The 17264-nt window shown below is 38.9% G+C and overlaps 1 protein-coding gene across 1 annotated transcript in view; it reads left to right on the forward strand.

Moving 5' to 3' along the window:
• lama4 (laminin, alpha 4) overlaps positions 1-17264 on the forward strand; it is a 161510-nt gene that overhangs the window by 18203 nt on the left and 126043 nt on the right. The window contains exon 2 of the mRNA XM_048597028.1: positions 13607-13708. Coding sequence (XP_048452985.1) covers positions 13607-13708 — 102 coding nt within the window. The remainder of the gene's footprint in view (positions 1-13606; positions 13709-17264) is intronic.

Here is a 17264-nt window from a genome sequence, read left to right on the forward strand (position 1 = left end):
TCTAGACCCTTTTTCTGAAGAAGGGTCTAGACCCGAAACGTCAGCTTTCCTGCTCCTCTGATGCTGCTTGGCCTGCTGTGTTCATCCAGCTCTACACCTTGTTATCTCAGATTCTCCAGCATCGGCAGTTCCTACTATCTCCCCTCAGCATCAGTACATATTGTTTTACAATTTAGGTGAGTGCAATCCATTTCTTTTTCTCGCTTTTTATTCCTTTGCAAGTAAAAGTTCAAAGTTAAGGATATTTTGAAAGTATAATATCATTGTTAATGAAGAAGCAGTAAAGAGTGAAGCCTGTGAATATTTTAGCCACTCCAGATGAGTGCGGATCTGAATGACTAGTGATTGAGTTCTGTTTGATGTTACAGCTGTCAGAATTTCACACCTTTCACTTTTCTAGCTAACTGCAAACAGTTCAAGAGCACTTTGGTGAAGTTAATGGGGTTATGATACTGAAGAAATATATTGGGTTAAGAAATAACCAAACCAAAGTTAACACAGCTAAATTAGTAAAATATAACTAAACCTGGTTATTGTAATATCTGTGTGGAATAAATTGCACTTTCTTTGATTATGGAATTTTTTTAAAAAAAAGCATGAGGTATAAGATTTATTTATATCCCAAGATAATTCTGCCTTCTTAATGCAAGGCTATTTCCTAAGGTGGTTGTCAGTGGCCAAGAGACATGAAGCCTGTTTCAAAAATTGCTTCTAAACCAGATGTGTCACTGCTCACTGTCAGTGGGACGAGAGAGGAGGACAGGAATACCTCGCACAAGTGATCAATACTAGCTAATGTATCCTTACATGTAAAATACCATCAGTTGCGCCAGTGGCCTCTCACATTGTTCCATAAACCACATCGCTTTCAGCTATTTACCGTCAAGGTAATTTATATGTTTATTCTCAGCACTGCTAAAAGCTTCACACTCACACCTCAGACCTTACACACAATGAAGCTATCTCACCCAAACATAGTGCAGCACACTCACTGACATGCGTTCCTCTCTTTTGCAAGGCAAGTTGGCCCATAACGGATGACAGCAGCTGCAAGCCAGTGCAGCTTCTGATGTCCACTTCATCGTCATGTTGCAGTCTGTTACCATATAAGCTGCAGATGGTGGAAAAGACACCTTTTGGTTCCTGCTGCCCCTGCCATTCATCTTTTACTCTAAATCTCTCCTCTACGTTTGTGCTACCCAAGAACTACCTGCCAGTAGTGCCTGCAATTGAAAGCTGAGAGGGACAACAAACTAGAGATGACGAAACACGAATAAGCGATCTGACCCTCACAGCTACAGACGTGGTGTGGCTTTAAATCATAATGCAGAAGTAGGATCTGCCTGTGGCACATCGCCAGGCATGAGTGGGCTGCAGTCTGGCCTGTGCGGAAAGGATGGGACTGATGCCAGCTCTTCAATTCATGAGGTCATGCATGAGTTCTTCTGCAGAGGATTTAGTTTGAGACTTTAATGAAGATGGAACTTAGAGAAAGGCTGACAGACATGCTCATTAGCTGTCCTGCCAAGGAAGCAGTTGTCATTGTCCCAGAGAATGGGAGATTCCAGCTCCAACTTGACACAAAGATTCATGACAGATCTTAACGTTGATTCTTTCCAGTGGGAAAATAGTGGCCAACTCCATAAGAACACATGTGGACCCTAATTCTAATTCAGCATCTGACAGTCAATGTTTCAGTTACCTTTGTACCACAAACACTAGCCACCCGAGGTGGAAGTGGAAACTGAGGCTGAAGCGATGAAATTTCTCTTTAGTGTCATGCAGGCTCAGACCGCTGTCATCTTAGTTGTGAGTATCACTCCAACATTCCAGCAGATTACTAGGATTCCTGAGGCACCAGCTGGGTGAATGAAATTGGCACCTCACGATATTTGCTTTAATCCTCCCACTCTTGCCACATCAATAGTACCATGTTGTCTGTCAGCCTTCCAGCCCAGTCTGCTGTCATTAATGTCAATGTGGTGTATTTTGTTACAAGAACTTCAAGATCCAGAGCTGGCCAAAGTCATTCTGCAAAGTCACCTGCTCATGGGAAATCAGTAGGCTTTCGCTAACCATTTTGCAGCCACTGAGGTAACTTTGTACTTGAAGCTAAGCCAGACAAAGGTACCCACATGACATCATTAAGGGAGTGCGCAGAAATGATTGATTGGGTGTTGTATGGAATATTTGATGATTTTTGGATCAAGATGTTATGGAATGGTTATTTTGCAGTGACATTTATTTCAGGGTTGTGAGATAAAAGGCATTGTGTTGGCCAGTAACAGAAGTAGGAAGGTGGGGAACAACTGAGCAGTGGGAATATGGGATTTTATTTGGGGCTTTTGGGGCAGCTGGATTGTTATTGGTGGACTCATTGACTGTCTGTCTGTCCAAAATATAATTTTGTGTATTGATACTAGAATCTATTATAAAGGATGTGACTGGTGAATATTTAAAAATAGTTGTCTGATTGAAAAGAGTCAACATGGAGTGGAAATCATATTTGCAAACTGAATAGAACTTTTTGAAGATGTTACCAACAGAGTCAATGAGGCATGTGGTGTATTATAGATTTTCAGAAGGCTTTCACACAAAAGGTTATTTAATGAAACAGATAATTTGCCACAGTCCCAGAGGACCATTCTCTCATTAAAGAGAGATAAGCAGTGGTGAGTTTAATCTGAGGGCCATGCACCTCTGGTGGGGGTGGGGCTGAGAAGGCAGGACCTTCACAGTGACCTCAACTGGAGTGGGAATTGAACCCACACTGTTGCCGTAACTCTGTATTTCAAATCAGCTGTCCAGTCAACTGTGCTAACTGACCCTTATTAAACCAAATCAAAGTGCACGTGATTGGGTAATGTACTAGCAGAGATTGAGGATTGGTTAACAGGCAGAAAGCAGAGAATAGGAGTAAATGGATCATTTTCGGGTTGAAAGCATGTGACTAGTCGGTTACTATAAGGATCAGTGCTTCGGTCCCAGCTGTTCGTAATTTATAAAAATGATTTGGATGTGAATGCCAACTGTAAAATTTCCAAGTTTGCAGATGATGCAAAACTTGAGGGAGAATGTGTGCTATAAAGAGGGTGCAAAGAGGCTTCAATGGGATTTAGACAGACTGTGAGAGTGGGCTAAAGTACGGTGGATGGAATATAATGGGGGTAATTGTGAGGCTTTTTATTTTGGTAGAAGGAACAAATGTGCACAGTGCTCCTTGAATGTGTCCCAAAGGAACCTAGGCATCCTTGTTTGTAAGTCACTGAAAACCAGCATGCAGGTGTAGCAAGCAAATTGGAAGGCAAACAGTACGTTAGCTTTTATTGCAAGAAAATTTGAGGAAAGGAGCAAAGAAGTACTGTTTCAATTATATAGTATACTGTTGAGACTGCATCTGGAATATTATGTGCAGTTCCAGTCCCCATGCCTAAAGAAGGATATACTTCCCACAAAAGGAATGCACTGGAGGTTCATCAGACTAATTGCAGGGATAATAGGACAGTCCAATGAAGAGAGATGTAGGAGACTGGGCTTGTATTCTCTGGAGTTTAAAGAATGAGAGATGATCTCATTCTTAGAAGTTTATAAAATTCTTGTCAGGAAAGACAAGGTTGATGTAGAAAAGATGTTATCCCTGGCTGTAAAGTCTAGAACCAAAGAAAGCAGTCTCAGAATAAAAAGCAGGCCATTAAGGACTGAGATGGAGAGGAACTTCACTCAGAGGGTGGTAAATATTTTGACCCAGAGGTTGTGGAAGTTCTATTATTAACTATGTTCATGATGAAGATTAATAGTTACTTATGGCATCAAGGTTTGAGATAATGGCATTGAGGTAAGTGATCAAACATGACAGAGTAAGTTTAAAAGGCTGAGTGACTCACTGATGCACCTGTATTCCTGTGATAATGTGCCTCCTCTGTATGCTTCCAGTCCAAACACATAGCACAGGGACTATCAACTTCAACAAGGTGGTAACTGGCATCAGCTATGCTGGAAGTCATCAGGCCTAGAGCAGATGCTATTTTTCACTAATGCCAGCACCTCTGAGTAGACATCTTTTGGCCAAGGGATCTGAATGTACAAGAATTTCAGCTGTCTAATACCACTCAATACAAGGCATTGAGGACTATGAACACAGAGACCAAATAGTTGAAATATTTAATTCCTTGGCACTGAAAGCACAGGCAAATAAAGCTACAATTGAAACATTAACAGGATTTGTGCTTTTTAAATATGAAAGTGGGGATTGTGTGTTGACAGCAAGAGCAGGCTCGGCTCTCAGTGAACTGCCGGCCTATCCACTTACCAATATTGTGGTGCCTCAATTAGGGCCTTCCCTGTCTCTATTTATTGACTATTTTGCACTAGGTCTGAGGCAAGGTTCCCTGATTTGTTCCACACTGGATACTCCATTCAGTTAAACTGGGTCTCTTCTTTATTCACCCACCCCCTTGATTGGCCTCAAGAAGATTATTTTAAAAATCAAACTCTTCCCTTGTGGATAACTTTCTCCCATACCTAAAGGAGTGTGTGCTTTAAAAGGAACAAATTAACCAGGCTTCCTTGAGTTAACAAAGAATGAGATGGTCACTAAAGGTTTCAATAGTTTAAATTGTGTGCAAAAGCTGCCTGACAGTTTCTCTTCCCGTCCTAATATGGGAGACAGGTCAGTTGTAAGTGGGAAAGTGGTGGGCAGGCCGCATATATTTTAAGAAAATCTCCCCATCCACCCCCTTCTTCAAATACACCCGTGGCTGACTGAAAATCAAACAAAAGTGCTGCTTTCCTTGCATTGACATCACTTTATTTTATAGCAAGACTACCGTTTTACTTAACTTATTATCGATTTGTTTGATTTCAGTTAAACTTCAAAATTTGTTACTCATTTACATTACTGTCCCTTGCTATTTATTCTTAACTTTGTTTTCATAAATCTAATTAGTTAATTGAATTTGATTGTAATCATATGGTGAATTATTAAATTAGCTTTAGTTTTCTTTAATATAGATAGTATACCTTCTTTCTGCCACAATTTCCCATGTGTTCACAAACTAATTTGAAGCATTTTACAGGGATCACAAAGTAGATCTCTGCAGTAATTTGAACTATTTTTCATATCTGTGCAGTTTAAGGCAGACATATTATTACACCATTTCAGATCATCAGAGAAGTTTGTTTGTTTGGTGGAATAACAAGAAAATTTGTTTTATTTGGCTGGGAATTCAATATTCAGGGCAATGATAAATGTTTTACGTTCAAAATGATGGTTACATTTTATAAAACCTTATGAATTCTTTATGAATGTTCCAACGAGATACAGATATATTTCATACTACTGTTGGTAATTATATACATGTCTTTGCAATGTACGATTTAAAGACGACTGATTATTTCATACTGACACCGTCACTATAGAAACTGTTCAAAATTACAATTAAAACCATTTTCAATTTCATTACCTTGGAAAGCAACTGAATGCTCGTTCATTTTCTAGAGTAGTTCTTGAAAACTAATTTCATTATTTTTTTACAAATGCAAAAGGCAAATAGAAATGCTGACAAAAATGTGTAGTAGGTTTTCCTTGTGAGTCACTGAAACTAAAAGGCAATTATTCGAAATTTCTCAATAGGAATTTTTACTTGAAGGAGACATTACAGAGCATATGCAATTCAATGGTATTTGTAAGCCTGCCTCCCAATCAATGTGAGTGTTTTTGTTGGTGAGACTGGCCACCATTTATAGACATGGCCTTCTTGACATGGCCCTGTTTCAACAAAAAGAGTGTTCACGGAAGAGCTCTCACACTATCGTCATATTGAGGTGGGCCTCAAGCCAAACTATGACATGGCCAAATTTAATGGAATTTTTATGGAAACTGTGGCAAGTTGTTGAAATCCACTCTAGAGTCAATTTGCTAATTAATTCCATGGAAGAATTTCAGGATAACTAGGTAATGGCTCAGAATTTTATCTTTTAATCCAACCCAGTTGCTGCTTTTAGTCAGCTGTGTATTTGCTGCCATCCTTACATCTCTCAGTGGCTTGTCAATTCTGAAGACAAGAACAGTGAAGCATCAAGTTATTTCCATTTCCTTTTTATCTTTTTACATTCATTTGTTTTATCTCCTACAAATAGTCATATTATTGTATACAGTAAAAATTATGCTATGTCTCTTGAAGCTAATATTCAAAGGTTTTGAAATTTCAGTCACAATTGTTCACAAATTACCATAACTCCATTAAGACCGAAAATAAGTATTTCATACTACTCTGCATTGCATTAAACATAACTAAGTGGATTCATAGCAAGCAGACATTGTTGTACTAACTTTGTTTACACCTCCTCAACACAGTGGACAAGAAAGAGGGGAATAGTACAAAATGAACAGTTCTTACAATATACCACACTCTATTTCCATCAAAAAAGACAAGTTACGCATTAAAACATAAAATAATCCATTTAAATAATTTCTCAAAATATAGTATGACTAACCAACATCCCCCATACCAGAAAATCTAAACGGTTGGATTGCATATTTGCTTTTAGTTGATATACAACTAAAACACGTGACCAATATTTCCAGAGTGATTGACTTGTAAAAAAAAAAGTCATTTGCCTTAAAACCAATATTTATTTTACAAAAACATCATTATTTGACAAGAAATAATGAAAAGAAAAATATTTTTTCTTCTTTCCTACTACATACATTCAATTAATCTATATGCTTCTTTCTGTCTCTGTCTTAGTATTCCATCTATTTAACTTTGCTCTCTCAACATCTCTGACTGTTTCAAACCTGAACTTTGGCTTTGACTATCTTAACTACCAACTCCACTTAATGGTTAGGACTATTACATTTGCCTTGATCAAAGTCCCTGACACACTTTTAATATACTGGTGGATTTCTGTAATGCTGGCACGCTTTCAATTTCTAATACCTCAAAATTTTGTTTGTTTCTTTCCTACATGCACTTTCTTTCTGACTTTAACTGTGGACTGTAGAGGGTATTTAGACTTTAGGAGGCTTTTTGATGCTCTCCCTGTGTGACACTGATGGAATGCCTTCTCTAATTTTTACTAGATATGTGAATGTACCTATTCCAATACGGTACCTATAATCACATTCTTCTCATTGACATTGATGGTCTTTCACAATGACCTTTTGACCAGCACTGAACTCTCTAAAATCATTCCCGATGTATCATGACTCATCTTCACTTTGTCTTCCTTTTCTCTAACTTTTCCATTACTATTAGATTTAAGCAAACTAAAGCTCATCCTAAAAGAGGGTTTAACACAACCTCGTAAGGTGAGAAAACTGGTGTAAATGATAGGGTTATTTTGTATCAGAACAGAAAATTGCTTGGCCTGTGTGAAAGCGAAATATTGAAATTACTGAGTAGTTTCCTATTTAGAAAATACTTCAGCAAAGATCTCTTCACAATCGATAATTCTTTATACAGTACCATATAATGCTATTGGAGTACGTATTTCTCCATCCCTACATAGAAATTATGCAAAATTTTGTAAAATGCATTTAGATAATTTTCTGATACTCACATTTAAAAATTAACTTATCAGAATATCAATAGTTTCATCACTTCTGGTAAGTGTCAACATTTATTGACTTGTAAAAGTTATAGACCAACACAAGGTACACTTTCCAATTCACTTCGGCATGTAATCATTCCCATGGTTTTCTTGTGTTCTTGTAAAGTAATGTAATCTGGTTGCAAAATTTCTCATTCTGAGACACAACTTGTAACTTTTTACCAAATGTACAGCTATGACTATGTTCGCCAGGCTTTCAGATGAATCATCTGCAGAGTATGAAAATCCTGCGCCCTGAAACTTATAAATTAAAATTTAGAACTACAAGGAATAAACATAATAAGACATTTATAGAATTTCCACATGAGAAAAAAAGAAATGCCGTGGGATCAGTGCTTTAGATCCATAAAGGGAGATTTTAAAAATTGAGAACATAGGGGAAGTAAGATCATGGAAGAATTCAGATATAGCAAACTTAAAAATTCATTGAATTTAGATGAATTGTAGATGTTGGTGTGTTTGCTGACCTGGGAGGTTTGATAGGAGACATTTCGTCTCCCTACTAGGTGACACCCTCAGTGCTATGGAGCCTCCTGTGAAGCGCTGTTGTCTTGTACCAATTTGAATTTATATGGTCTGGTTTTTACTGCTTCTGGTAAGTGCTGGTTCCAGCTGTGCGCTGTAGTGGTCGTATATCGGGTCTAATTCAATGTGTTTGTTGATGGAGTCTGCGGATGAAAGCCAAGCCTCCAAGGATTCTCTGGATCTCCTCTGTTTGGCTTGTCCGATGATAGTAGTGTTGTCCCAGTTGAAAGTGTGGTTTTTCTTTTCAAGGACATCTGGTCGCGTTGTTTAGTTGCTAGCTGGTGATCGTGAATGCGGGTTTCTAGTTGTCTGCCTGTTTGTCCCACGTAGTGCTTTGTGCAGTCTCTGCATGGTATCTTGTAAACCACATTCGTCCTGTCTATGGTATCTATTGGGTCTTTAACCCTGGTCAGTTGCTGTCTTTGTGTGGTTGCCAGTTGTCATGATTCCTAGCGGTCTGAGTAGCCTGGCTGTCAGTTCTGAGGTGTTTTTTTATATATGATATGGTGGTTATTGTTTCGAGTTTTGGTGTGTCCTGGTTGTGTATTGGCTGGGATCTGTGGATGAAGCTGTGGGAGTTTCCATACCTACCAACAGAGGGAGTGGGACCCCACACCACAGCTAACAAACAGAATAACCAATACACTACAGAACCAACACAGAACAGGACAGATAACAAAAACAGAATTACAAAGGATAAAATCGAAGGCAACAACATGCCAAGATTCTACGGGCTGCCTAAGGTACACAAGCCTGATGTACCTCTCAGACCAATTGTGGCTCTACCAGGAGCCCAATCACACAAATTAGCAAAGTAACTACAACAAAAGCTTAAACGTCTAATCAGTAGTTCAAGACATTCCATACAATCAACACAAGAATTCCTGGACAACACCAAGAACATTAAAATAGACAAAGGAGAAGTGACGATCTTGTTTGATGTAACAGAATTGTTCACATCAATCGACAGAAAGCTAGCCAAAGAAACCATATCCAACCTACTAAATGAACACAACAGATAACAGAACGAGGAACAGATCAACAAACACTGTACATTCAAACTACTGGGCTTATGCTTAACAACCCACTTGACATTCAACAGCCAGATGTATGAGCAGATCAATGGGACTCCCTTGGGCTCACCCACCTCCGGATTGATAGCGGAGGCAGTCATGCAAAGAGTGGAGCAAACAGCCATCCCACGGATCCATTCCAAGCTCTGGATCAGATATGTGGACAACACTTTTGCAATTATAAAAAGAACAGAAATTGGGAACACCCACCAACTCATCAACACCGTACTCACAGGGATCAAATTTACAAGTGGAAAGAAGAGAGAATGGTGATTTCACTGCAAAAGTGTACAGGAAATCCACATGTACTGACCAGATCATAAACTATAACCGCAACCACTCCAATTCCCACAAGAGGAGCTGCATTTGGACCCTGTTCAAATGGGCCACTACACATTGCAGCACACCCGATCTGCAGAAGGAAGAAAAAGAACATCTCTACATGGTCTTTACCAGGAATGGATACCCCCACAGCTTCATCCACAGATGCCTAGCCAACAGAAAACACAACCAGGACACACCAGAACCCAAAACAATAACCACCATACCATATATAAAAAACACCTCCGAACTGACAGCCAGACTACTCAGCCCGCGAGGAATCATGATAGCACACAAACTGGCAGCCACACTAAGACAGCAACTGACCAGGGTTAAAGACCCAATAGATACCATGGACAGGACAAATGTGGTTTACAAGATACCATGCGGAGACTGCACAAAACACTGCGTGGGACAAACAGGCAGACAAGTAGCAAACCACATCCACGATCACCAGCTAGCAACTAAGCGACACGACCAGATGTCCTTGGTTTCAATACACACAGATGAGAAAAATCACACTTTCAACTGGGACAACACTACTATCATAGGACAAGCCAAACAGAGGACAGCCAGGGAATTCTTGGAGGCTTGGCATTCATCCACGGACTCCATCAACAAACACAATGAATTAGACCCGATATACCAACCATTACAACACACAGCCGGAACTGGCACCTACCGGAAGCAGCAAAATACCAGATCTTATAAATTTGAACTGGCACAAGACAACAGCGCTTCACAGGAGGCTCCACAGCACTTGACAGGAGGATGTCACCTAGCAAGGGGACGAAATGTCTGCTGTCACACCTCTCAGCTCGGCGAACACACCAACATCTACAACCAGCACCCAAGCTACAAATCTTCACTCAAACCCTGAATTTAGATGAATGTCAAGTACAAAAGATCAGAGACATAGCAGTTTCGGCAGGTAATTTTATTATCTTGCACGGACAGTTACAGATGCTATGATGATCATACGGAGATCCGTAAGGAAATTGAAGGAACAGAAAATTTGCAGATCACGAGGAACTTCTTTTAGAGAACAGACAGAAGGACACCAAAGTAATAGAAAGGCTGAAAGGAATAAATGATATGAAGAAATTTACATGTTGTAATTGAAACAAACTGGACATGCCAAAACCAATTCTTGGAAGTTAAATGGGAGACTGATTGCAGTAACAGGAATGCTTAAAGTATCTTCGGAAAAAGGCATGTCAGAAAAGAAAAAAAGGCATTGAAACAGTAATGGTAGTGCAGAGAAAACAAGTTTCCTTAGTCCACCAAAAAGGGAAAGATGTCTCAGAACAATTATGATCATTCTTTTTTGTATTAGTGACAATGAGACCACTGGAGGTTCTGGGTATTTTATCTTAAAGGAGGAGCTATTTCCTTACTTTTTGAAGCATTTGCTTGCCCACCTCCATATGACAATCACATAATCAAGGAATTGATTTTATTTTATGAATAATATTGGGTCAATAAAATTGACCTCATCAAGGCTGATTGAACAACCAGTACGGGTGAAAGAAACTGAAACGTTACAGGAAGAACATCCTAGATTGTTTCATGACTATGTTGTGGCAAAATCTCAGGCCCATAGAATTAGACAGGAAAAGAACGAGTCTATGCAATAGGATTTATTTTAGAAATTCAGGTATTGAATATAATTTTCCAAAAATTAACTACAAAGGAAGAAGACAAAGAGAATGAGTCTGATCTGTTTAGCCTGTCTGCTTAAATAGAAATGCAACAAACTAATTCAGAATTGAAAAATATATCAGAATAGTCTACTCAAATAATATTCAGCTCTTCTGTTTTGGGTGAGTGCAGATATTTAATGATTGTAGAGATATTTTAAAGCACTTGTATATAAACTTAGAAACTAGCGTAATCTCTGCATTGATCCGAGCGGTTAAAATGTACAACGCAAGAAATCAATCAATTATTTTCTTTCCGTTTCCTGGCTAGCATCAAGCCAAATTGAGAGGTTGGCTAACTGTTGAGCCAGGAGGCCTATGACATCAGAGTTCAGCCAGAGACCTAAGAGGAGGGAAGGTTAGATTGGATAAGCCCATGAGGAGACAGATTGAAAAGACCGGGGAGAGATCAGGACTCAGTGTTGTGGAACTGACGGTGGGTATGTTGGCATTGAATATCGGGTAAGTGAATGTGTTAGAGAGAGATTGGAAATCAGAGAAGTTCATGAGTTACGTGAGATGGATTGGATAGAATACAGATCAAGGGGTCAAAAGCCCAGAGCCTTCTTTGGTCAGAAATACAGCAGTAGCAAGTATAAGACAATTGCTGGGAAATGTTTGTGAGGGAGGCCAGGGTAAATATTGCAACTTCTGGTCTTCAGTGAGTGCTGGCAAGATACTTATCTGTTGGATCTAGCCATTTCTGCCTCCCCTACTTACCTGAACCTTGAAAAATCCAGCCCACAGGGACTAAAAATAAAACTCTTTACAACTGAGGCAGAGTCAAAAATCACATGACAGCAGGTTATAGTCCAGCAGGTTTATCCAAAATCACAAGCTTTCAGAGCACAGCCCCTTCGTCAGGTACAGTGAGAGGAGAGCACACAGACACGGAGTTTATAGGCAGAGAGATGAAGGGCAGAGAGATCAAAGGATCATACAACTGGTGTGAGTGGAGCGAGCAAACCTAAAATGGCTGACTGACTGCCTCCTGTTGAATAATTTAGTTTAAATAATTTAGTTTAGAATAATTTAAATAATTTAGTTGCTCTGGAGAGCAGATGTATTTTTGGCCATTTGATGGACAGGGATATTATTGGTCAGGCCAGCATTTATTGCTCGTACTTAATTGTCCTTGTAGGTGCTTTGAACTACTGCAATCCATGTGGTGGAGATGCACTTACAGTGCTGTTACAGAGGGAGCAGCAGGTTTTTACCCAATTACAGTGCAGGACCGATGATATAGTTTAGGTCAGGATGGTGAGTGGCTGGGAGGAGAATTTGCAGGTGTTCTCATGTATCTGTTGTACAAGACTTGTTCCAAAGTTTTAAATTTCAACTTCACACCCGTTACCCCCCCAACCACTGCAACTAGGACCCCCTCCAACCCGTTGTGAGCAATTGAAATTAGTCTCCATGGTTGATTCGAATATTTATTTTCAAATTTTATGTAATTGTTGAAACTATTTTATTGAAACATAATTATTGTGCTTGTTTTCTGACACAAAACTGAAGATTAAGAAATGTTTTTGTTACTCAATATATCCTTTCTTTAAAAAAAATCCTGTGTGGCAGTCTATGTGTTACAGCACACAGAATTTACAGATATTATATCCTTTAGTGTGCTATTGAGAATATTTGACTAATCAAAGAAGTACATTATTTGGTGAGCCTGGACATGAAAATCTAGGGAGTGAATGCCTTCCACTTTGTTGCCATCATGTCAGGGAAGATTCAGCAGAAATCCCATTTGAGCTTGTAATTGTGTTTAAAACAACTCTGAACTGAAATTATGATAACAGAGCAGGCATTTTAGTGAAGTCATAGAAAATTGTGATTCCTTCTTAAATCAAGGTAAAACTAATTCATTACTTGAAATGTAACACACATTGGATAAGATTTTAACTCATTCACAAACAAGGCCTTGCTCAGTCTTGAAATCAAGCCCATTGGATTGCTGCTGTTACACTAGAATGTTTGTTCTTGATTGTCTTTGAAGTTTGTAGTTTTCAAGTTTAAGATAATTATTTATTTCCAGAGTTATACATGAAGACTTTTTATATGTGGAAAATTGATATTATTAATGTTGTTTTGTTAATAGAAATTATTCATTTAAAGAAGTATTAGTGGGAAATGCACACTCTACTTGTATTTCCTTATTTCTTCTGAAGCAATATAAATAAACAAATAAATGTCATAAAATTAAATGTTTAACTTTGTGCCTGACAAGATACATTTAGAAAGTACAAAGAGTAATTAAGTTTTTAAATATTTTAGTTGGTTGTTTCTGGGCCAGTGTTTTGTTTTTACAGGCACCATGATTAAATATTCCTACTCAGCTTTATTTGAAAATGTTCTGCTGCTCTTTTTCAGAACTGTCCCACGGATTTCTATAGCACAACTGATGGAGAATGTTTGCCATGTAACTGCCATGGACATTCAGAACAGTGTCTTGATGATTCTGGAATCTGCATTGTGAGTGGTTGCTGCTTCTATGTACTGAATATTGTTAAGTTGGACTTTAATCTTAATAATGATAACAATTTAACTAGTTAAAATGATTCCGTTGAATTTTACAAGTTATCATGCTTCTCTTTCCTGATGACCTTTCTCATTCCTTATCTGGTACATTTAATGACTTAGGCTCAGATGTTTTGCCAGCTGTTTCTTTTCAGTCTACACCCTGTTGTTACTACATGGCTTTACTTGCAAGGCAAAACCAAGCTGAGAATGATTGCAGACAACATGGATTGCTCAGACATTTTTAAAGCAGAGCACTTTATTTTGCCAAATAGCCATGTTATGGAATTTTCAGCAAGAACTCTGACAGACAGTAAAGTAAGATGTCGTTTGTTTCTGATTTACTGCTTAAGAGAACTACTCTTCATTCACATTTCCACATTAGTTGAATCCAAAATTATACCAGCCTGTCAAACTGAAAACATGCTTCAGAGTCATGAAGCAACTGTTTAAAAATCAGCAGTGCAAATAATCTAGGCCCGAAACGTCAGCCTTCCTGCTCCTCTGATGCTGCTTGGCCTGCTGTGTTCATCAGCTCTACAACTTGTTATCCCATTGCAAATGATACTTTGGCTTGTGTTTAAGTGATTAGCTATTTGAGTATTGGCTGAAGAATTAGATCAATTTAAACTTCAATTGTTGTTTAATAATTGTGAACCAATCCAACTGAGGCAGACTGTTTTGAGTGGTTTTGACTATTTTAGCCTGTGTTGCACTTTGTTCTGCTGGGAAAGCTTTTACTCTCTTATGCATGTCTGCTGCTTATTCAACCAAGCACTGCTCTCATCAAACAAGCAGTCTATCTTGTAAATGGCAAAAGCTGAGGCTATGAAACTGTTTCTTCAAATCACTGCACAATCATATGATAAATTTACAACATTTGCATTTCCTGGACATGCTTGGTCACAAAGAATCTGATAACAGATCTAATTAGTTTGAAAATATTAGGGAAGAAAGCAGAATACAAACTCACAAGTGTTCAACAGATGGATATAGCTGATAAATCTAGATTGTCAGCAAAGCAATGCTTGTAAATTGGAAAGCAGAAATCTGCAGACCATGTGAAACTTGAAGTGACTTCAGCTATGTGGTGTATCTAAGATAGAAGAAATAGGAACAAGATACTAGAACCAAAGGCCTTAGCCAGAGGAAGGAACAGCGGTTCAATTGGAATACAAAAAATCTCAGACTAGAGACTGAAAATAAACATTTAAGGATATAGGTTATATAAAAATATATAGAATTTAAAAAGGTTTGGTGTATTCTATGGGATGTAAATGATAACTCTGTAAGCTAGTCTAGTGAGACAATTAAAATATGAAATACATCAGGCTAAGTCTAAGAGTATGTTGTGTAGGCACAGGTCAGCTTAAAGAAGTAAATTTGCTGTAAGTGAAAAGGATGTCAAAACACACAAGAATTTTAATCAGGCCTTCAATAAACTTGGAAAACCAAAGTGGTTACAGTCATAGCTGCTAAGTAAATGCATGAATACTTCCTTTGTTATTCAATGCCTTAAGTTAGTTCAGAGAGGCACTGCCCAACTTAATGCAGGAGGTCTTGGACAACATTATGGAAATCTATTTAATTGAGTCAAACCACATCCTGAACATTGCATCCAGCTCTGGTTAGCAAGAATTAAAAGACATTTAAGCAACAAACACAATGAAGCGATGATGCTACAGCAAAGGACCAAGGACCTAGGTTATGAGGAGATACTTCAAAAAGCTGAGCATTGGAACTTACAGAACTCTACATTTTTCAAACTGATGTGGACAGATTGCATATGCTTACAGATCGTAATTGGTTTGTTTTGTATGGAATGTGGTATATTTTCATCATGTTTTCCAATTCAATAATATATATGTGAGTTTAAAAGTAAAGCAGTGCATTTATTCCCAAAATGTACTCCAAATTAGTGCAGCATCACTTACTCTGACATGGACACACACGCACTCACACAAACACACACACATACAGACACACAGACTCACACACACACACACGCACACAGACACACACACGCACACAGACACACACAGACACATACACACACACGCACACACACACACAGACACACACACAGACACAGACACATACACAGACACACACACACACACACAGACACACACAGACACACACAGACACACACACACACACACACACACAGACACAGACACACACGCACACACACACACACACACACAGAAATACACACGTGGAAGGATACACAGACAGATATAGACACTGGCACATCCACAGACAGGCACTGACGCACAATATTGTACTTTTACAGATTAAAGTTCATTCAGAATCTGATTTATGATCTCCAGTCTCCCATGTCACAGGGCTATAGCTTTTTGAAGGGATTTGCTCTTTTTATGTTTAACTAATGAACATATCGTAATGATTGTAATGAGGTCAGCCAGGTGGACCTCGTAGAATATGAGGTCCCTGATTGGGGCTGTTAATCTGGTTCGATCAGGGAGCCCTGGCTGACAGATATAAACAGGAGTATCAGACACCCTGTTCACTCTGACAGCTGGCTCTGAGGGAGCTGGATCTTTGTCAAGGACTTTCCACATGTAAATAAAGGGTGACTTGGTGATGGGGTACTGGCCTCTGTGGCGTTACTTCACAGATGAGGCAGAGGGTTTACATAGTTATGATGTTTCTATAGATGAATATCTTGAAGGCTGGTTTTCAGGTGGATTTTGAAACTGGACCAGGCTAAGTATTTTGACTGCTTGATAACATGCAGCTAGATTTCAGAGTCTGGTTCTTAGACTAGACTAGTTGATGACTGATAGTTCTGATAGACGTGCTGTGTTCTAGGGTAATGAAGATTTAGTCCCTGAAATCAGCTTCGATCACATGGTTGATGCTTCCGAAGCTCACCCAGTCTGGTTTGAATGAGGGAAGCTATCATTATATCAGAAGTTGATATTGACCATTGGGTTTTGATCTTTATTGTAGACCTGCATGAAACATAGAGATGGACAGTTTGAAAATCCATAGTCTTTAGGTGTTGGGCAATTCTTTAACAAAGTGAATTCCATCAATGCTTGTGAAGCATTCTTACCTATGTTCATATTAAATTAGATATTGACTGGAGACTTGATACTGTCTGTCTGAAAATGGTAAAAGTTACAAGATTGCAGTTGCCACTTTAACAGCTTGTTTCTGCAGTTTTTTTTAACGCATGGTCTGAAGGTTCATAATAAAGAGGTTATGTCATTGTGATCTTATCAGACTGTAAGGCTAATCCCTCATTAAAGAGAGACGACTGGTGGTGTTTAACCTAAGGGTCACCATGTCTCAGCAAGGGGTGAAGTTGAGAAGGTGTACTTCGTGGGAACCTCAGCTGATGCAGGAGTTGAACCCAGGCTGTTCACATCACTCTACATTGCAAGTCAGCCATCCAGCCAACTGCGCGAACCAACCCCACCTCCGATCCCCCCGCCCCCCGCCAACCCTTCCTGGTTCCTAATATGACATGCCAGTATGGGAA

This window comes from Rhincodon typus, chromosome 5, assembly GCF_021869965.1.
Source record: "Rhincodon typus isolate 14 chromosome 5, sRhiTyp1.1, whole genome shotgun sequence".
In the NCBI taxonomy this organism is placed as follows: Eukaryota; Metazoa; Chordata; class Chondrichthyes; order Orectolobiformes; family Rhincodontidae; genus Rhincodon; species Rhincodon typus.